Raw genomic sequence first — 23,767 nt, forward strand, 5'->3', positions numbered from 1 at the left:
AACATCATAGTTTGCAATATCAGGGTACAAAAACCTTATTGTACAATGGAGATGGATCCAGCCTGGAGTCCTCTCTCTTCCTGCTGCTTTCACATAATGGAAACTGCAGAGGGGTGATGTCAAATTAATCTTCATAATTTCCACATTTTCTTAAATATCCTTGGCATCTTTACATCAAAATTCCATCCTCTTTTTGGTGATTACTTTTAGTAAGTCATTCTGACTTGGAGATATATATATATATATATGCAAATATATACCATATATATATGCAAATCACAGTGTTTGTATGAAAATTCTGTCTCATATATCATCAAAAAGCAATGATCTTTGCTAATAAGAACAATGATCATAGACCAATGTGATTTAATTATTAAATCATTACGGCTTTCTTGCTTGGTAATGTGCCCAGCTGGCAGCATTTATGTCCACTGCAAACCCCCTTACAGGAAAGCATCTGACACCTGCTTGAGCCTCCTTTCTGCTGCTGTCACCGTTAGAGGCCCCAGACTCGCCAGCCTCAGCCATCATGCTCCCCTGATCATCTGGGTCTTCACAGCTTGTCAGGGCCAGGGAACCCAACACTGATCAACACAAGAATCTGATGCCCTTAGGACCATTTAGCTAAAGTGAATGGATTAACAGTTTAAGCTGCATTTTTGGAGATGTCAACTGGCAAGAGTGATAGATCAAATTTCAACAGGGCCAACTCGGTATCTTATCTCATAAAGTGAGTGAGTTCTATTGAGCAAAGGGAGAAGTGAAAATAATTAAATAAATGGAAATGGGATTCTTTTTCTTTTTCTCTCCCTTTTTAATAGGCTTTTCTTATCTTTTCTTGCATATTTATTTTATCTCCTCTTCTTCCCATTTCAGCACTGCCTTGCCACCTATTTCAAACTTTTCAAGATTCTTTTTCTATCTGTATATTTATGGGAAACATTCCTTACAAGGTAAATTCGTATGTGTGCATATGTATGTACACATAAATACACATACATATATGAACATGAGAGGAGAGAGGGAGGGAGAGGGAGGAAAGAGAAATTTGACTGTTGGACTGGCAAAAATTAATCAATTGAATAATAGGTAATATTGGCCAGGGTGTAGGAAGTATGTTAGTGGGAGTATAAATTGTTGCGAGCATTTTGGAAAGCAATTTAGTCATCTCTTAAACCTTGAAATGCCAGTGGTTCTCCAATTTTGCCATGCATCAGAATCACCTTATTGAAATACAGATTACTGGGCCCCACCCTTAGAGTTAGGTCCAGAGAGGTGGTTAGGAATTTGCATCTCTAACAAGTCCCCCTGAGAGGCTGATGCTTGGGCAACCACACTTCAAGAACCACTGCCCAATCACTGGTTCACATGCACTGTAGAGTCATGACTAAATACGTTTATTGTTGCATCACTGTAACTGAGAAAAGCGTGCAACAACCTAGATGTCCAACAGGAGGGGAATGACTTGATGATATAACCATTTTATGGACTGCTGTGCAGCAAAGGAAGAGTCAAGAGGTAGATCTCCGTCTTCTAGCATGGGAAACACTCTAAGAAATGCTATTGGCATAAATCAGGGCATAGATACAGACATATAAATGCCATTTATATATTTAAAGTAGCCCAGTTTGTGTATATGTATGAAAATTCACACTAAAGGTCTATAAAATACATATCAAAGTGGTCACAGTAGTCATTTATCTCTTAGAGATCATTGGGATTTGGGGTGGTGGGTGGTTAAAGGGGCTTTGGACATAAATGTAATATTTTAAATATTGATTAATCAAAGGTAATCATCTGTAATTAAAATAAACTCTTTTAGAAATAAACATGTGTGGGGCTTCCCTCGTGGCTCAGTGGTGAAGAATTCACCTGCCAATGCAAGAGACACAGGTTCAATTCCTGATCAGGGAAGATTCCACATGCCACGGAGCAACTAGGCCTATGAGCCACAACTATTGAGCCTGTGCTGGAGAGCCCAGGAGCCACAACCACTGAAGCCCACGTGTCCTAGAGCCTGTGAGAGTAGCCCCACTCACTGCAACTAGAGAAAAGCCCATGCAGCAAAGAAGACCTAACACAGCCAAAAATAAATAAATTTTTTAAAAAGAAATAAATGTATGTGTGTTATAGAAAATTCTTCCAAAGATTACCCAAAAACAGTTTATAGTCTACTCAGCTTACATGGCAGTATTTTGCTCATACATTTGTAAATACCAGCAAATTTCTATTTCAAGCAAAAATACAGCTTGTAGTAAAATAATTTAAAACATTTAACATGAGGCTTCCTGTGTGCTGTTTTGGATCTGTCAGGAATTCTCTGTTCCTTATTAATTCCTGAATATTCAGGAACTAAGAGGAGAGGCAAGCCTCTCCCAGGGGCTGAGGAATCCAGGCATTTCCTTCATTAGTGTTTCTATATGGTGATAAGTACCCTCTTCCCTCTTGTGAACCATATGGTAAAAGTGATTGTTTATAAATCTGTCTCTTTAATACGGATTGCCTATGTTTTGTAAGTCTGGAATTTTCCTCTTTATCTTTGCTGAAAATAACTACTTTGTAAGACGGTATATATGCCCACACCATGTTGATTAAAACACCTTTGCTCCATCAGAGCTCTGGTCCCCGTGTCTTTCTTTCTTTCTCTCTCTCTCTCTCTCTCTCCCCCCACCCTCTCTTTTTCAGGCTGATCCCCTGGAGCGCAGAGGCTCTCTGAGTTCACTTTCCTGCCCGGGCTTCTAAGACCCTCTGGAGAAGGTGCTCTGCGCCTTCACCCCATCGAGAGGGCGCCTGAGGCCTTCGTGAATAGAGCAAGCCCCGTGCAGGGACTTCATTGGCTTTCTATATAAACCAAGGAATATCAGCCTCTTTCTCTCCTTTACTTTCTTATCGTCAACTCCGGACCACCAAGTTCCGGTCCATTAAAGGACCTCAACAACTAAAATTCTGACCAAAAAAAATACTGGCATTTATATGGGCTTCCCAGGTGGCGCTAGTGGTAAAGAATCCTCCTGCCAATACAGGAGATACAAGAGACATGGGTTGGATCCCTGGGTTGGGAAGATCCCCTGGAGAAGGGAATGACAACCCACTCCAGTATTCTTGCCTGGAAAATTTCATCAGCAGAGGAGCCTGGCGGAATACAGTCCATGGGTCCACAAAGAGTAGGACACAGCTATGCATAAACACACATGCTATAATAACCTCATTATTTGGTAGCAAAAAATTCTCTTTCTCAAATCTACAGGTAGGAAAATCATAAGGCCTGCTTCAGGCTTTCTACTTGGTCAGCCTTCCATTTTCACTGCAGTTTCTCATAACTCTATTAATGAATACTGACTAATCTGGTTGCAGTCTTAGCAAAACGGTAATGGTAAAAGGCATAGAGTACTTTTGCTTAGGACACAAGTGCAAAAGAACTGATCACATTCACTGGGTCAGGTTCAACTAGTTGGCCTTTGAAGTCATAGTTATATCCTAACTGTAGCTACATCTTTCCAGAAAAAGGCAAATGCCTCAATGTCTCTGGGTTCTAGTATTCATTTTATTAGTGTAAAATCATATTAATTAGGGTTTTTTTTATAGGTAAATATACAGAAAAAACTAGCCCGTTATCCTAAAGCCTAGACCCTAGAAAACAAACGTATGTCCTCAGGCATAGCAGATTCAAACTATTGAGCTTTATGCAAAAACCCAAATGGACTTTTTTGGCCAATCTATTATGCAGAGAGATCAAAATAAAAATTAGTAATTTCTCTTTTTTCTCTCTCCCCAACCCAGAACTTCCCACTACTGTGTTTAAAACTAGCTTCAGATATTTACTCAAATGTCACTTTCTCATTAAGGCTTTCCCTAGTGCTTTTTTAAAGGAGCCAAGTATTATCCTATCCCCCTCAATTGGTTTATATCTCATCATAATATCACCATCTATGGTATCCACATTTTACTTATTGTCTATAAAGTATTGTCTGTCTTTCCCCAATTGGAATGCAAGCTCCGTAATAAAAGGACTTTTATTTACTTTTACCATTCTTTCACTGCAATATCTTCAGAGCTGGAACAATGCCTGGCATGTGGTAAGCACTCAATAAATATTTGTTGAGTAAATGGAATCTGCACTTTGTGAAACTCTAAAGGGTGATGGGGATTAAACATTACCTATAAGTGGGGGTTAGCCAAAGTCTAAAACATTACACAATATTATTAATACTATCGATTTGCTACCTCTTGAAGTTTGCATATTCAGCACCAGAATGGGGATATGCTCCATTGTTCAAACTCTGGTTTTTGTTTACCTTCTAGATTAGGGACTCTGTTGGTTCTACTCCCTTATATTCATAGCCAAACTAGTATAGTTTTGAGGTTTGCATATTTTTTTCCAATAAACTCTCAATCAGAAAGCAAATATTGACAAGATAAAAAGACCTGTCCAGCTCCGTGCCAATTCCATCACCCCTATGTCCTCTTAGCCCTCCCTACCACCAAAGAATAAAAGTAGGATATTTTCCCTTTTGTGGTTAGAGCATAGGCTACAAAGAGAAAATCAGACAAAATACTGATATAGATCAGAGTCCTTTGGTCCTAACAATATTGAACAAACTTAATCTCTTTTCCCTACATTCTTTGTATGTTTTCATGTAATTGCCACATTAATTTTAAGTTCCATATCTGATATCTCTAAGTGTACGGCTCAGAAAGGTTATCATGTGGCAAGTATTTTAAAAGCATTATCTTCCAAAGTTTGGTTATTTTTAGGTGTGAAGTTTTTTAATACATTAACATTTACAAATGGTGACTATTTTAAAAATGACTATAGTCAGACTGGCACATCATTTCCTATTGTTTCCATGTTTGGTCAGATTTAACAAGATGGGAGGCCTCCAATTTTCAGTATGTGTGCAAGCAAATGACTCTTTATGACCCCCTGGACTATAGCCCACTAGGCTTCTCTGTCCATGGGATTTCCCCGGCGAGAAAACTGAGGTGGGGTGCCATTTCCTCCTCCAGGGGATCTTTCTGATTCAGAGATGAAACCCATGTCTCTTGCACCTCCTGCATTGGCAGGCAGATTCTTTACCACAGCGCAACTGGGAAATCCACACACACAAAAAAGAATAAATCCATTCAACGTTCAGGAACATAGATAAAACTAGGGATCATCAAACTAAGTGAAGAAAGCCAAAAACTACAAATGTCCTCAAAGAAGCTACAACCCAGGGAAAGGAAAAAGGATGTAACTAGAAAAAAAATTCCATTTTGTAAAATCTAAAAGGAAGGTGAATTGATACCAAATCTCTCTAAAGTGTATGTTTAATTGAAATATTCTTTAAACTTAGTGGAGAAATATTGGATACAGAGGAGTAGATACATACGTGTGTTGTGGAAAGGGGTTACCTATACACATGTATAGGCTAATGGGTAAAAGATTTGTAAGATCAGTGGGGGTCAGAGTTTTCAACAGGTCCCCAGTTATTTTGGAGCATCCTAATTGCAACCCCCTGACTTAGATCAGAATAAGGATTCTCAACCCCAACTGTACATTAGAATCCTTTGGGGAGGCTTTATAAAATAAACCCACGTCTGCCTCAGACATATCAGGTCACAATGTCTGGGATGGAGCCCTAAACGTCAGTATGCTGATGCATACTGAGCTTATAAAAGCTCCCCGGGTGATTCTAATATGCAAACAAGTACAGAAATCTCAGTTTAGGAAAAATAAGGAGCCGCTTATATTTAACTTAACTGATGTATATAAATCAGCCCTCTTGTCTCATTCTCCTCTCTTTATTGCTCCTCAACGCAGTACTTGTAATATATGATTAGATATTTGTATTATAATTTCACAGACTATTCTTTCAAAACTGAAACTTTACATGGCTTATAAATTATGATTTTACAATAGGACAAAAATAGTTTTAATTGCAACTGCTTTGGAAAATCCAGGCTGAATTCTCACTCTAAGAGAGAATGACTGTTACATCTTATTCAGGATTAGTTCTCATAATCAGATAAGCCGGATACCATTCTTCTAGAAGCTAGGGGGCCATCAGTAGGAACATGGAAATTGCTGCAATTACAAAGCACTTTTGGTTATATTTTTTGCTGTAAAGGGATTTCATTGTCATCACTGCTAAGATTAATAGTGGATTTTTTTTTTTTCAATTTGGCATCTTGCAGTAGTTTGGTGAATGCCAACCATCCCCTTTTCAGAAAATATCAAGTTCTAACAGCTGTGACTCATGTCAAGGGATTCAGCAAGATGCCTTGGCCATCTGCTGGCTTCCCGCAGGTAACCTCCTGCCACCATATCCATCAGCCTAGAACTGACAAGCAGAAAGCAGCTTCCAAAATCTGCCCTCCATCTTGAAACCTTCTCTTCTGGCCTGTCTATTCTTTTTGTGCCATAATTACCTCCAGGCTGCAATAAACAGATCCTCTTCTTATTTACCAGGGTGACCAACCATCACTGTTGGCCCAGGCTTGAAGGGGCCCCTAGGATGTGGAGCTTTCAGTGATGAGACTGGGACAGTCCCAGGCAAGCCAGGCCAAGGTAGCCTCCCTACCTTTACCCACCCAAGTCTGACTTCTTTTGCATTTGCTCCATTTTTATAGCTCAGCAGTTCTCAAACTTCAGCATGCAGCAGAGGTTTGATAGTTAAAATCTTCTTAAAACATATATTGCTGGGCCTATCGCCAGAGTTTCTTATTTGGGAGGTCAGGGGTGGGACCAGGTAAGGTCCATTTATTATAAATGATGCTGATGCTGCTGATCCAGGGGCCACACTTTGAGAACCACTGCTCGAGTTCAACATCTGGCAGAGAAAACACAGATTTCCTCCCACAGTGCAGCTCAGTATCTCGGATTCTACTCATGTTCCACCAGGTCATTCCACACACACAATTGCTATCCTAGGTATTCAAAACTGACAGTATGGGTAGTGATGTTCAGTCCAGGCCTGGGAGAACAGTAGATGCCTCAACAAATGCCTGTGTGGTGTCACCGAGCCATACCTAGGTGTGACTAACATCTTCCCCTTATCAATTAGGCAAAACAAACAAAAAAACACTGAGTCTCTTTATTCATCTCCTCCAGCAGTATCTTCACAATGCCTAACTCAGTAAAAGAAAACCATCTCATCTACTGTTAGTGAAGATATAAATTGGTACCACTCTTCTCAAGAGAAGCAGGATAACATGTATTTTAAAACTTCATAAATTGAGCATACCATTTGACTCCGCAGTTTCTCCACGTCTGGGAATTTACCCTAAAGAATACTCTCATATTTGACAAAGACTTAGCCACAAAATGCATCTCAGTAGTTTTTGCTGTTGTTGTTGTTTGCAATAGTAGAAGAGCCTAAATGTCTATCGGTAGAAAATTAGAGAAATTAAGGAGATTTTATTTGGTGGAATACTAAGCATGGTGACTGAGAATTCGTAATAGATTTTAAAAAATATTTGTTACAAATTTCAATGGGAAAAAAAAAAAACAGTGTAATTGGATGAGCTCATGTTTAATTTCAATTTTTAAATATGGTAGATAAATATATTGAGATTCAACAAAGGTATTAAATGTAGCTATTTTTAAATTATGATCCACTTTAAAAATATTTTTAGCTTATCTAAATTTTTCGAGATTTGGCACAATAAAGATAAAATACTTTTGTAATAAGGGTTAAAAACAACTAATTTTTCTTCATGGGAGGACAAGTGAGATTGTGACCATCATGACAGATGAGTGAGATTTCTGACGCCTGTTTCCTCTCACCATGGCTCTTTTCCAGCTTTCTGAGGCTTTCCACACTCTGGCTCATATCCATGTCACTCCTAGAGCATGTTCCACTCACAGCCTGCCTCTTGAATCAGAAAGTGAGAGTTGCTCAGTTGTGTCCGACTCTTTGCGACCCCATGGACTATACAGTTCATGGAATTCTCCAGGCCAGAATACTGGAGTGGGTAGCCTTTCCCTTCTCCAGGGGATCTTCCCAACCCAGGGATCGAACCCAGATCTCCTGTGTTGCTGGTGGATTCTTTACCAGCTGAGCCACAAGGGAAGCCCTACTGACCTTTAAAACCGTTCTGTTTTCTGCTGGTGGCCCTGCAGCGAAGCTGCCAGTCTTCTGTCTGGAAATAGCATGTGTCCTGCCCCATGCATGCATGTTCAGAAGTGCACGGCAGGTGGTAAACATGTCCCTCTGCGCAACGGTCCTGGTACTCACCATTTCCAGGGATGCCGTGAGACTACAGGGCTCCCCACATAAAGGTACCTTGTCCCTCAGTGGCACTGCCCAGAATGTCATTCTCAGCTGCCTCCTTGGTCAGGCCCCAAGACAGGAGGCTGTATTAGGACCTCCAGAGTCTAGGACTAGACCAGGACAAGAACGTCTTAAAATAGTCATAGCAGGTGTCCCATGACCTTGCTAAGTGCATCATGTACACCATTTTGCAAACTATTTGCAGTTTGTTCATGACTTCACTTCAATGCACTTAAAAGTTTTTGAATTTCGCAGTAAATTTTGTGAAGAAAAACATTTTGGGGAAATAGAGCAAAATATATAACCCATAACCCCCCTCCCCCACTCTACCAGAATCCAGTGGTCGGAAGATCAGGGGTATAACCAAACAGCTCACTCTCACAGACGGCACACATCAGTGGCTGCTCCAGGCCCCACCCTTGAAGACACGATATTAGCACAGCCACCTGATCTTCCAATCCTCACCTCCTGGCTGTCCCCACATCCAACAATATCTTGCTTCCATATCAAACAGAAACAACCCCCCACCACATGGGGAAGGGCAGAATAGCGTGATTACTCTAACATACAATTATATCATGCTTGCAACTTTGTCTGAGTGTGTTCACAGCTACCATTTCATGTAATTCTCACATTTCTAACCCAGCATGGAGCAGTGTAGGGTGAAGATTAAGTCTGTAATGAGAGAAGCTGCACTATACTCCCAGCTGTGCTAGCTGTGTGCTCTTTCACATGTGATTTGGCCTCCCTGAGCTTCAGTTTCTTCTTCTGTAAAATGGCCCACAATGCCAAGCTTAGAGACCTTCCATGAAGACTAGAGATGACACATGGTAAAGTATCCAGCAGGCTTCCCTGGTGGCTCAGAGGGTAAAGCATCTGCCTACAATGCAGGAGACCCGGGTTCGATCTCTGGGTCAGGAAGATCCCCTGGAGAAGGAAATGGAAACCCACTCCAGTACCCTTGTCTGGAAAATCCCATGGACAGAGAAGCCTAGTAGACTACAGTCCATGGGATCGCAAAGAGTCGGACATAACTGAGTGACTTCACTTTCACTTTCTTTTCAAAGTATCCAGCACAATGCTTGGCACATTAGTGGTTCTCAGTGAAGAGCAGCTGCAAAGAACAATTATACTCTCCATTTTATGAGAGTCCTTCAAAGCATCAGTGGAAAAGTTGTGAAACTACCTGTATTATCATTACACTGTTATTTGAGAACAATCTTGGGATTTAACTTATCTACTTCCTAATTCTTCTCACCACTGCCACCACATAGGTTTGCACCCTCCCCAATCTTCCCTTGAACCACTTTCCCAACCCCTAGCTGGCCTCAGTGGCCTCAGGAGCCTCAGTCTTTTCCCTCTTCAAGCCATGATCTTTGAGACTAAAACCAAGGAACTGAGACTGAAGCTTCTCACCTCCCAAAAAAACCCGATGTGCTGTGCTGTGCTAAGTCACTTCAGTCGAGTCTGACTCTTTGCAACTCCAGGGACTGTAGCCCGCCAGGCTCCTCTCTGTGGAATTCTCCAGGCAAGAATACTGGAGTGGGGTGCCATTTTCTTTTCCAGAAAGAAAACTATATCAGTTCCCTATGGCTTGCTCCTCAATGTGGCTTATAAGGTCCTCATTTACTTCTCCTACATTTCATCTCCCATCATGCCTTCCTCCTCGCATCTAACACATGCAGTCTGTCCCCCAGCAATTGTGACCACCTCGCTATCCTATGTGTGTGTTGTCTTTGTACCAGCCAGTACTTCTGCATGTCCCAACCTACCGTCTTTGCCTACAGATTTCTTTTCCTTTCAAAGCCCACTCAAATGCCTTTTTCACTGTGAAGCCAACCTTCACTCCCCTAGGTAATTACCACTGCTCTGAGGCTACCAGGATGCACTGCGCACCCTTTCGTTGCATACTATGATCTCTTATAAATGACTTTTCACAAGTCTCTCTCTCTCCGGACGCCTCAAAAGCAAGAACTCTTTAACAGCTAAGATTTATTGATTACCTACTACAAACCAGTTTCTCTTCCAAACATTTTATATATATATTACCACCTTTAATCTTCACAACCCTACAGGATAGTCACTACTATTATCTCCATTTTATAGATAATTAAACTGATGCCTAAAGATGTTAAGCAACCTGTTCAAGGTTGCGAGTTATCAGTGGCCAAGTCAGGATTCAGAATCAAAGCCCACACTCTTAACCACTACACCATACAATATTATATAGACTTAACACTGAACTCAGTACCTGGGGAGTTGTAATGTCTATATTACTTATCTTTTGCTAGCTAACAAAGCATTCCCCCCAAATAGTGGCTCAAAACAAAAAATATTTACTGTCTCACAGTTTCTCTGGGTCAGGAATTCAGACACAGCTTACTTGGATGGTCTGTCTCAGGGTCTCTCATGAGGTTGCTGTCAGGATACCAGTGTGGGCCGCCATCACCTGAAGGCTTGGCTGGACTACAGGACCAGCTTCCAAGATGGCCGGCGCACAGGGTGCTGGTCATGGGCAGGAGGCCCTGGGTCATTTACACGTGGACCTCTCCACCAGCTTCCTGAGGGCCCTCATGACATGGCTGCTGGCTTCCCCCCGGGTTATCAATCCAAGAGAACAAGGCAGAAGTCACATGTCTGTTACGACCTAGCCTCAGAAGTCACACTCTGCCATTTCTACAGTATCCTATTAGTTACGGAGGTCAGCCTCATCTGGTGTTGGATAGACTACACAGGAGTGTGACTACCAGAAAGTAAGAATCTTTGGTGGGGGGGGGGCGCTATAAATATGACATGAATCAGTAGAAAAATTACTAAGAATTGCTCTGTCAGGATCTCTTCTAGATAATAATAAGTCTGGATTAGGTGGCCACTTGAGTTTCCTTTCTTCGAGGTCCCAAACTATGGCAGATTATTTTCAAATTCTCCTCAAATACACCATTCAAGTGGATTCAGGGATTTAATTTCATTAAAGTCCAGTAGAGGCCGCAGGTGAGTATTTGCTAACTTGGCTTCCACTTTATGGTTTCAGGCAGTCAGCAAAGCATGAGAAATTCTACCAGTCTGAAACACAGTTATTTCCTTAACAGCAAAACAAGTCTATGTTTGATTTCGGGATTAATTCTATAGTTTGATGCCAACTTAAGCCCAGCCGGGGGACAAAGGCTTATCTTCTTTAGCAGAGTATCTGTGATTAAACTGACGCAACTAAATCCCTTGTGTATAAGATAATAAAATCATTGGTTTTAGCCCTTAGGCCTTGCTTATTTTCAAACCAAGGTTTTATTTGCTTAAAATAAATGCTTAATATGATTTGAGACCTATTAAGATAAAAAAGTAATATTGAAATGAGGCACTACGCAGATACACTTTGATACTGAATACATGAATCTTCTGCTAAACACCAGTCCGTATCAGTGGAGATGAGAACCAAATGTGAGTGGCTCCCCACCACGGCACTGGACCACTGCCTGACTGGACCTGAAGTATTATACTTTGGAAGCTGGGGCAGCAACACACTACAAGGTTCCCTGGATCCCATCCTCTCCCAGTGCTCTCCACTCCGACTGGCAAACTGCAGCCCTCTAAAGAGTTGTGCTGGAGCGCAGCCATGCTCATCTGTTTATGAATTGTCCGTGGCTGCAACAGCAAAGTTGAGAATTTGCAACAGAAATCATATGGCTTCCAAAGCCAAAAGTATTTACTATCTGGCCCTTTACAGAAAATGTTTGTGATCCCTCATCTACACTTCTGGCAGCCTCATCTGAGGTCACCTGTCATCAGCTCATATGTCTATGTATGGTCTATGCTATTCTAAACTTTTCAAAGGGAGAACGGAGGTATTACTATTTATGTTGAGGTATTATATACATAAAGTAAAGGCAAAATTCTATGGTATATAAAAAAATTACAATAGAACACAGTGAGGTTTTACCAAAGTATCACCTGTGCAAACACTTCCTAGATCAAGATGATGTTTCTGTGCCCCCATCTCAGTCAATATCCCCCCAAACAAAGGGCATCATTATTTTAATCCTGTCACTTCGACCACAAATTCATTTCCCTATTCCTGAACTTCATATAAATGGAACCACGCATTGTTTCACTGGGCATTATAAGTTAGAGGCATTTTCACATACTGTAGAATGGAGCAGTTTGTTCTTTTTCATTGCTGTGCAATATTCAGTTGTATGAATATACCACAGTTCATTCACCTACTCTTCTGTTGATGGAAATTAGGTTCTTTCTGGATTTTTGCTATTATGAATAAAGCTGCTATGAACATTTATTTGGTCACTCCATGTGGCATGTGGGATCTTAGTTCCCTAACCAGGGATCGAACCTGAGCCTCCTGCAGTAGAAGCTCAGAGTCTTAACCACTGGACCACCAGGGAAGTTTACCAAAACATTTTTTTAATGTATAAAATCTTCTGAGGACAAAAGTTCAAAATATCCCTTCCCCCAAGCTTCATATTATGCTGTGTATCCTGTGACCGACTGGCTATCCCAGGCATTACTAGTGGGCATGGCGGTTTTTGATATACAAAATCATGACCCTGATTATATGCTGGCACTTTTCAAGTTGATCTTGTTAAATCCTATCAAAAACTCTAACCTCAACATGTGGCAGATGAGGACAAGAGGGCTCAGGAAGGAGAAACACCTTGACCAAGGTCATGCAACTGAATCAGTGGCATACAAGGTCTCCCATCAAAGTCTGGTCTCCTTACTAAAAGCAGGAAGACCAGCCCTACACCTATCACAGAGTTAGGGAAGCACAAGTTTAGGCACTAACAACCTCAGCCCCTTTTCTTCCTGTTTAACCACCTTATCAGTTCAAATATAGTTAAATTATGCAATAGCTCCTAAGTATAACTTCCCATACAGCAGACTTAAGTCATTATTATTTCACACTACACTCTGTGTCTGAAGACACTGCTACCTAGCTTGACAAGGGTAGAAAAATAAGAAGCTATAAACACCCTGCAAAAATCTAACATTGAAAGATGACCACAAGTCATAGGATTTCACATACAGGTATGGATTTGTAAAAACAAACAAACAGATCAACCAAAACCCTACAGGTTTTCTATTTTCTACTCAAGTCTCTACTGCATTCAGAAGTTGACGTAAATGGCATAAATCAGAAAATGATCATGGGAACTGAGTGAAATTCTCATAAATCACGTTACTAAGTATAGCTACAACTAGATGTGAAACCCAATTAAACAGATGGCCACATGCTGTCAGAACAGGCCCCTAATCAATAAAGACGTTCATTTTAGAAAATCACTTCAATTTTCCACTCCTTCAGTGGAGCAAAAAGAAGGCAGTTGGGGGTTGGGGGGGCATCCCAGGAAACCCAGTGGGGAAATGTATAAGAAGGAACTCCACCTGTCTTAATTTGTAGTCCAGAAAATAAGAAAAAGAAGAAAGAAAAAAAGTTACCCATAGGACTCCTTGTCATCGTGCCTGAGAATGTAATTTACAATGAGAGCAAGCACTGGTCATTAGGAAAATAGAAACAGCTTGAATCTCTTAATTAAAATACTGCTTCAAATTGTCCATTCCAAACCTCCTCTGCTCCTGAGCTTCGTGAAACCACTTGGTTACCCTGAAATGGCTGCTTCTTCAGTAAACCTCTGATAAGATCAGCTCTTCCCAGAAAAAAAAAAAATGTTGAACAGGGATGAATCCTAGAGGCAAAAATATTATTAGGCATACTTAAATCCCCCAAAGAGCAGTAAGCATTCACTGACATTGGAAAGTGAATGTGGAAATATTGGTGAGCAATCTATCTCAATGCTTTTTCTGGCATAAGAACTGATCTATTACATTCACTAGAATGGTGAAAATTCTGTCTACCAACGCCAAGAAGTGATGAAAATGAGAACTGGTGAAGACACTCTGTACTTTGGAACACTGACTGTGGAAACATTGGGTGTTACCTGGTAAAGTTGAGTATTTACAAAGTAATTCCACTCAATCATAGTATATACCTAAAACACTTGTTTCAGGGGACATGTATGAGAATATTCTCTCCACCAGGGAGACTTCCCTGGTGGCTCAGATGGTAAAGATGGTCTACAATGTGGGAGACCTGGGTTCAATCCCTGGGTCAGGAAGTTCCCTGGAGAAGTAAAAGGCAACCCCCTCCAGTACTCTTGCCTAGAAAATCTCATGGACGGAGGAGCCTGGTGTCTATGGGGTCGCAAAGAGTCGGATACGAATGAGCAACTTCACTTTCACTTTCATGAGAATATTCAAAGCAACGCTGTTTAGAACAGTGAAAACCTAGGAAAAGGGAAACTCATAGCTCTGTAGAACAGATAAGTAATCTAGGGTACAGTCGCACAATGGAATGTCACACAGCAGTGAAAATGAAAGTCGTACTGCCACATGCTACCTGGATGAATCTTAAAAAAATGCTGAAGGAAAATCACAGTTGCTTAAGATCATGCTAAAAATAACTGAAAATAAATAATATATTGCTTAGGGATATGTAAATGGCTTCAAATTTCTTTAAAAAGAGAAATGATAAACACAAAAATCAGAACAGTGCAATGGTGGGGAATAAGAAAGGGATGGAGAGGAACATAGACAGATGCAATAACATCAGGAATGTTCTGGTTCTTGGATGTGTGGTGGGTTCATAAACATTATTTATTTTATTGTATGTTTTCTTGTATACTTTATAACTTTCTGTGTTCTAGCATGTTACTTATATTCTTTTCCATGTACCTAGTAAAACATTTTCTTTAAAAATAGATAATTCAAAGAATTTTCTATCGCCCAATAAGTTATTCCAAATTATATAATTCATATTATATAAACAAAACCCATATTATTATAAATAGTAGCTATAATTATTATCTAAAATGTAAGTACCCATGTAACACATGCAGCTTAGCTCTCAACTCAGAGCTATAACAAAGCATCATGTTGTATATTTTAAATATATACAATTTTTATTTGTCAATTATACTGCAATAAAGCTGGGGGCGGGGGAAGAAAGCAATGGCGTTTTCATAATAATAATACACCGCCAGCTAACATACTGTTAAGTACTATCCCATACCAGTTCCAGTTCTGTAGACACTGTCGTTCCTCAAAGTGGCCACATGAGGGCGACGCTAAAAAGGTGTGCTTGCTGGGAGTGGGCTATTCTCTCTAGTCAGGGAGTCCTGTCAGGATGCCAGAGGACCTGCCATGAGTGGGTGGCCAGGAGGCCTCAATGAGAAAGTGGCATTCAAGCAAGGATTTGAAGGAAGATTTGATCTTCACAAACCATGCAGATCACTTGGGGAGATTTTCCACGGCAAAGAGAATCCCAAGTACAAATGCCTGGAAGGAAGATTATTTCGTGGTCCAGGAACAGGATGGAGGCCAGTGTGACTGAAACAGAGTGGGGACAAAGGCAGCATGATAACAGGCCTCAGTAACAGGCCCCACTTCAAGTAATATGGCTTGTATTCTGTGTGAGGTGGGATGCTAATAATGGGTTTTGAGCAAAGAAGGGACATGAGACAACTGTAAAAAGCATTAAAATGGCTACAATGTTATATTTAGACTAGATCAAAGGGGGATGAGTTCAGAAGCAGGGAGGCAAGTGAGGAGGGTATTAGAGGGATCTGGGGGGAAACAACAGGGGCGGGCCAAGGGTAGCAAGTCCTCATAAATTCCATCACCTGCATTCACCAAACAGCAAAGAGACAGGCTTAAAACCATGGGGTTAGATGTGCACTTAAAATCACAGGATTCAACGTACACACCATACAAGCGAGGGCATGTGGAGACCAGAAGAGGTGCAAGGTGGGTGAAAAACCAGCAAGGGCATCAGCGGGAATAGCCTGCCCTCCCACAACAGCTCACTGCCACCTTGCACTCGGTGTCTGTCATTTTCTGTCAGTGTCTTCATACTTTTACTACACGTGGACGGACCTGTGGACAATATATAGAACTGTTCTGCGTGCTTTTCAACTCTTTTTTTATGATGTCTTCCTCCATGTACTCTCCCAAGTTGTTTTTTCACACACACACACAGCCTATTACTTGTGAACTTCATCCACGTCACTCTGGTCACTCATTGTGCACTGCTGCACGGCATGCCCTTGTGTGAACATGACACATTTCATTCATTTTCTTTTGGTGCGCCAGGTAAGTTATTCCCCTCTAGGTGCTATCATAAGGAACACTGCTATGAGCATTCTCATGTGGGCCTCCCCATGTGAGACTTCTCTAGGGCACTGCTTCCCCAGGTATGTTAGCCTCACCTGGAGGGCTTAATAAAACAGATTTCTGGGCCCGATATCCAGGGTTTATGAACAATAGGTCTAAAGTGGGGCCGAATTTGCATTTCTAACAAGTTCCACCTTGGGCTCTGTTGCTGATAATCACTGGACCACACTTTGAGTGACAGCATTCGGGCACATGTCAAGAGCTTAAATGACATTCAAGGACATATACATCCATCTCTGCCTTTTCCAGGTGTTGCCCAATTGTACAGCAAGGTGGGTGAACCAATTTACATTTCCACTAGCACTATGCATCTCTGTCATCAATACTTGGTGCTATCAGATTTTTTTATTTGTGGCAATATGATCCTTAATAATGTTTTTAACTTATCATGGTATTTATAATTAGGTACCTAATTTGTTGCTGTTGTTTAGTCGCTCAGTTGTGTCTGACTCTTTGGGACCACATGTACTGTAGCCTGCTAGGCTCCTCTTTCCATAGGATTTCCCAGACAAGAATACTAGAGTGGGTTACCATTTCCTTCTCCAGGGATCTTCCCACCCCAGGGATCAAACCCACATCTACATTGGCAGGTGGATTCTTTACTACTAGGATACCTGGGAAGCCCATGTACTAGTACATGTAAATAAAAGAAACTCAAGACTTTACATCCGAGGATTATTTAGAGCATTTCAAAGCTTTTCTTAACAGCTTCTAAAATCTGCCCAGTTACCTACTTGTTTTTCCCATCAGTCCTAGAAAGAAAACAAACATCAGTAAGACCATCATGACAGAAAAGTGGAAGCTTGTTCCTTTTTCATGGCCAACATCACTGCAGTTTTATATATTGTAGTTGTTCTCTTTTTTTTAACTTAATGGTTATATAAAGCTTGGGCTTCCCTGGTGGCTCAGATGGTAAAGAACCTGCCTGCAATGCTGGAGACCTGGGTTGGATCCTTAGGTTGGGAAGATCCCCTGGAGGAGGGCATGGCAATTCACTCCAGTATTCTTGCCTGGAGAATTCCATGGACAGAGGAGCCTGGTGGGCTACAGTCCATTGTGTCACAAAGAGTTGAACACGACTGAGCAACTAACACTTAGTTATATAAAGCTCTCGAAAAAAAAGCTTAAAAGGTAAAGAAAATGAGGAAAGCCGGACATAGAGGCAGGGAAACAAACTTTCTTCACCAACATGCCTGGTCACTTCTAGGGGGAAATAAAGAATGCCCTGCTCTTAAATCACAGTTCTGCCCATTTTGGAGCACGTTAAGGAGACAAGGAGCCAGCACTCACGGATCTGGTTGGTGGATGCACTGTAGAAGGCATTGACAGTCGTTGGATTTGTAAACCACCTGTAGAAAGAGAAACAAACATCACCACGTGATCACCATTATCCAGGCAGGAGTGCAGTGAAACACATACAAGCTGGCACAATTTATTAGCAAATAACCAGGGAACAATGGGGAAATAGAACATGTGGGGAAATTACCACCTCAGTTAAGGGCTATTGCTCTGCTCTATGAATAATCTCATCCTAAACCGAACATATCTGGTTATTCACCATTACTGAAAATGGAAAGGGGTACCAGGGCTTCTGAAACAACTTTAATGAAAAATTCTCAAATCTACAGAGATCCACCCACAGATGGAAACAGAGCAACACACTGATGTTTAGCAGGCCCTGTTCAATGGGGCCACGGGACAGCTGAGTTTTGTAGGTTGACTTGGCCATTAAAGGCTTGAGACAGGTGACAACATAGAAGTCCATGTAAAGAGAGATAATAAAGCAAAACCATGCTACCCAAAAGGTCTGCCGGCTCCCATAGAACATTTGCTGATTTAAGCACCAAAGGTTCTAATGGCTCATCCGGGCCCTGTCACCAATTAGCCAGGTTGTGGTGCACAAGTCGCCTATCTTCCTGGTTCAGTGTCTCTATAACACTAAGGTACTGCACTAAGCGCTCTTGGGAATGCCTTCCAGCGATGAAGAGTCTACACTGCATTTTAAATGCACAGGAGGTTACTCAGATCGGACTCAGCAAATTTTCTGTGTAAACAGATCGTAAACTTTTAGGCATTTCCTGGACCTAGAGGCAAAATCAAGGATATGTAGGTTCTTCTAGAGTGAGAGAAAATTTTCTATCAAGTTTTATTGATGAAAGTCAAAATATAATAATCAAGTATAATTTTTGGTAATATGGGCCTATTAATGAGAGGAACAAAATTCTTCAGTGGCAGGAGAACATTACGCTTTGAAGTTCAAAGTTAGTGCTTCCTCCCATCAAACTGACTATGAACATTTACCTCTAAACATCATTCTTAGCTTCTGGGCTGTACAAAACCATGCAGCAGGCAAGATTTAGCCCTCAACCCATAGTTTGCTGACCCCTGACTTTATGCCTGTGAGTTTCATGCACTGCCCTTTATGATTAAAACCAAGCTTTTGTCTTAAGCTAAAGTACTCAAAATAAACATATAAATCCCTTTTCAGAACAATCATTTTACCAATTTATGTCTAAAAAAGTAATTCCATCAGACTAATAATTTATGTCAGACTAACATGAAACTGGCAGGAAATGCAAGTGCTCATTCTACTTGGTCCACCCATACCTTCTCCTCTTATAAAAAGCCCATGACGGTCATCTTGTTATTATCATTAGTAGCAGTAGCAGCAGCAGCTAACACTCACTGAGCACTTATTATGCCCTATGCACTTTCTAGCCACAGGTTAATAATTCTTATAGTTTCTATGGGGGAAAACCTATCTCACAGGAAAGGACAATGAGATTGACAAATACTATATACTCGCACAAGGTCTAGTCTGTCTGCCTTTAAACCAGTTTTCTTCAGGATTATACTCGGGACAACACTGGAAATCAAGAAAGAGTGCCTCTTGCCCAAGCTGAAACCTATATTCATTTACATAAAATATATATATTATTTGCCTTCAAATTTAGGATTTGTGTTTCAATAAATCCTAATGTGTGACACAAATTTACTGGCTGGCTTAAGAAAGCACATTTACTGACCTAATGTCACTACTTGTAGTTAAATATAATTAAGCATCCTCCCAAAGATGTCCATGCCTTCATCTCTGGATCTTGTGGATATGCTACACTGCATGGCAAAGAGGACTCTGCAGGTGTAATTAAGGTCAAGGAGCTTAAAACAGGGCAATTATCCTAGACTATCCCAGGACCATCCCCATGGGAAAGAAATGCAAAAAGCAAAATGGCTGTCTAAGAAGGCCTTACAAATAGCTGTGAAAAGAAGAAAAGTGAAAAGCAAAGGAGAAAGGGAAAGATATTCCCATTTGAATGCAGAGTTCCAAAGAATAGCAAGGAGAAAGCCGCCTCAGTGATCAATGCAAAGAAATAGAGGAAAACAACAGAATGGGAAAGAGTAGAGATCTCTTCAAGAAAATTAGAGATACCAAGGGAACATTTCATCCAAAGATGGGCTCGATAAAGGACAGAAATGGTATAGACCTAACAGAAGCACAAGATATTAAGAAGAGGTGGCAAGAATACACAGAAGAACTGTACAAAAAAGATCTTCACAACCCAGATAATCACGATGCTGTGATCACTCACCTAGAGCCAGACATCCTGGAATGTGAAGTCAAGTGGGCCTTAGAAAGCATCACTACAAACAAAGCTAGTGGAGGTGATGGAATTCAAATTGAGCTATTTCAAATCCTGAAAGATGATGCTGTGAAAGTGCTGCACTCAATATGCCAGCAAATTGGGAAAACTCAGCAGTGGCCACAGGACTGGAAAAGGTCAGTTTTCATTCCAATCCCAAAGAAAGGCAATGCCAAAGAATGCTCAAACTACCACACAATTGCACTCATCTCACACGCTAGTAAAGGAATGCTCAAAATTCTCCAAGCCAGGCTTCAGCAATATGTGAACCATGAACTTCCAGATGTTCAAGCTGGTTTTAGAAAAGGCAGAGGAACCAGAGATCAAACTGCCAACATCTACTGGATCATCGAAAAAGCAAGAGAGTTCCAGAAAAACATCTGTTTCTGCTTTATTGACTATGCCAAAGGCTTTGACTGTGTGGATCACAATAAACTGTGGAAAATGCTGAAAGAGATGGGAATACCAGACCACCTGACCTGCCTCTTGAGAAACCTATATGCAGGTCAGGAAGCAACAGTTAGAACTGGACATGGAACAACAGACTGGTTCCAAATAGGAAAAGGAGTACATCAAGGCTATATATTGTCACCCTGCTTATTTAACTTATATGCAGAGTACATCATGAGAAACACTGGGCTGGAAGAAGCACAAGCTGGAATCAAGATTGCCGAGAGAAATATCAATAATCTCAGATATGCAGATGACACTACCCTTATGGCAGAAAGTGAAGAGGAACTAAAAAGCCTCTTGATGAAAGCGAAAAAGGAAAGTGAAAAAGTTGGCTTAAAGCTCAACATTCAGAAAACTAATTTCATGGCATCTGGTCCCATCACTTCATGGGAAATAGATGGGGAAACAGTGGAAACAGTGTCAGACTTTATTTTCGGGGGCTCCAAAATCATTGCAGACAGTGACTGTAGCCATGAAATTAAAAGACGCTTACTCCTTGGAAGGAAAGTTATGACCAACCTAGATAGCATATTAAAAAGCAGAGATATTATTTTGCCAACAAAGGTCCGTCTAGTCAAGGCTATGGTTTTTCCAGTGGTCATGAATGGATGTGAGAGTTGGACTGTGAAGAAAGCTGAGTGCCAAAGAATTGATGCTTTTGAACTGTGGTGCTGGAGAAGACTCTTGCGAGTCCCTTAGACTGCAAGGAGATCCAACAGTCCATTCTAAAGGAGATCTGTCCTGGGTGTTCACTGGAAGGACTGATGCTGAGGCTGAAACTCCAATACTTTGGCCACCTCATGCGAAAAGTTGACTCATTGGAAAAGACTCTGATGCTGGGAGGGATTGGGGGCAGGAGGAGAAGGGGACGACAGAGGATGAGATGGCTGGATGGCATCACTGACTCGATGGACATGAGTTTGGGTGAACTCCGGAGTTGATGATGGACAGGGAGGCCTGGCGTGCTGCAATTCATGGGGTCGCAAAGAGTCGGACACAACTGAGCGACTGAACTGAATTGAACTAATCCCAGGCTAGCCTAATCTAATCACACACATCCTTAAAAATGAGGAACGTTCTCTGGCTTGAACCCTAGAGATGCAATAGGAAAGAAAGAAGAAGAGATGTTGCAGAACAAAAAGTCAGAGAAATTCCAAGGGCAAGGTGGATTTGACATGCCGTGGCTGGCTGTGAGAGGCAGGGGCCACAGCAAAGAGCAGACAGAGTCATCTAGGAGCTAAGAGTGGCCCCCAGCTGACAACCAGCAAAGAAGTAAGAACCTCAGTTCTACAACCACAAGGAACTGGATCTGCCAATGCTTGAATGAGACAGAAAGAGGGTTCTCCCCAGGGGCTCCCACTAAGAGCCAAGCCAGCTGACATCCTGATTTCAGCCTTATGAAAACTGAAGTTGAGAAACCAGCCAAGCCATCCCACATTTCTGACCTACAGAACTGTGAGGGACCACATTTGTGTTGTTCTGAATTGCTGATAAGGTTGTGATAATTCATTACAGCAGCAATGGGAAACCACTACACAAAGAATCCAGCATTTTTATGTCTGCCCTTTGACTCAAGAGGGAAGAATTAACTTGGCTTCTAAATCACATTGAGCTGAACCACAGCATGTACCAAAGATGAAATGTATTCCTATAACTCATCTCTACTCTACCCATTCTTCCCAACTCCCCTCCCTTTAGTAAATAATAAACTTTCAAAACATTAGGGTAAGACCCATGTAGAAACAATGTTTCTAACTTCTAGGGGACAAAGGCAGACAAAACAAAGAAATCAAACAACCAGATGGAGCCTGATGGGGCCTCTGAAGCTTCACTGCTGCTGCTAAGTCGCTTCAGTCGTGTATGACTCTGTGCGACCCCAGAGACAGCAGCCCACCAGGTTCCTCCGTCCCTGGGACTCTCCAGGCAAGAACACTAGAGTGGGTTGCCATTTCCTTCTCCAGTGCATGAAAGTGAAAAGTCAAAGTGAAGTCGCTCAGTCGTGTCCGACTCTAGCGATCCCATGGACTGCAGCCTACCAGGCTCCTCCATCCATGGGATTTTCCAGGCAAGAGTACTGGAGTGGGGTGCCATTTCCTTCAGTAAGAATTACTAAAACATCTTATATGAGATGCATGATCGAACCTTTCCTGATTTCCCAGGGTTCCCTGACTCTAGGATGTATTTGGAGCCTTGGAGATATAAAGCAGCTATACTAACAGAGCCTATCAGTTGTGGATGCTATTATTTCTTCTCCTGGGATAGTACCCACACCAAGTCAGTCTTTAGATATTTTGTATATCTCCCTAATTATATCTGAATATATCTTATATTTAGTTGTACTATTCTCCAACATAATACGACCTGTCTTGCTTTTAATACCTGTTTGTAATTTTTTTTATATTCTTTTCATTAAGAAGTGGACTCAAGTTTTCTCCTCTTGATTATAGGCTAGCCTTGGTGACTCAATTCTAAAGCATAAAATGCAGCAGAAATAATACCACATGACTTCCAGCAATCAGAGAAGAAAAATAAATAAAAGGAATCTAGATTGGAAAAGAAGAAGTAAATCTTTCACTGTTTGCAGATGACATGATCCTCTACATAGAAAACCCTAAATATACCACCAGAATATTACTAGAGGTAATCAATGAATATAGTAAAGTGACAGGATATAAAATTAACACACAAAATCCCTTGCATTCCTATATACTAACAATGAGAAAACAGAAAGAGACATTAAGGAAACAATTCCATTCAGCATTGCAACGAAAAGAATAAAATATTTAGGAATAAATCTACCTAAAGAAACAGAAGACCTATATATAGAAAACTATAAAACACTGATGAAAGAAATCAAAGATGACACAAATAGATGGAGAAATATACCATGTTCATGGATTGGAAGAATCGATATAGTGAAAATGAGTATACTACCCAAAGCAATCTATAGATTCAGTGCAATCCCCATCAAGCTACCAACGGTATTCTTCACAGAGCTAGAACAAATAATTTCACAGTTTGTATGGAAATACAAAAAACCTCGAATAGCCAAAGCAATCTTGAGAAAGAAGAATGGAACTGAAAGAATCAACCTGCCTGACTTCAGACTATACTACAAAGCTACAGTCATCAAAACAGTATGGTGCTGGCACAAAGACAGAAATATAGATCAATGGAACA

At 41.1% G+C, this 23,767-nt stretch overlaps 1 protein-coding gene across 8 annotated transcripts in view; it reads right to left on the reverse strand.

Moving 5' to 3' along the window:
• PHEX (phosphate regulating endopeptidase X-linked) overlaps positions 1-23,767 on the reverse strand; it is a 245,020-nt gene that overhangs the window by 64,430 nt on the left and 156,823 nt on the right. For all 8 annotated transcript variants that reach the window (XR_011565209.1, XR_011565208.1, XR_011565207.1 and 5 more), the window contains one exon: positions 17,784-17,842. Coding sequence is in view for 1 of the 8 variants with exons in the window: in XM_070783865.1 (XP_070639966.1) it covers positions 17,784-17,842 (59 nt within the window). In the remaining 7 variants the exon portion in view is untranslated. The remainder of the gene's footprint in view (positions 1-17,783; positions 17,843-23,767) is intronic.

Source organism: Bos indicus, chromosome X (genome assembly GCF_029378745.1).
Source record: "Bos indicus isolate NIAB-ARS_2022 breed Sahiwal x Tharparkar chromosome X, NIAB-ARS_B.indTharparkar_mat_pri_1.0, whole genome shotgun sequence".
Taxonomy (NCBI): domain Eukaryota; kingdom Metazoa; phylum Chordata; class Mammalia; order Artiodactyla; family Bovidae; genus Bos; species Bos indicus.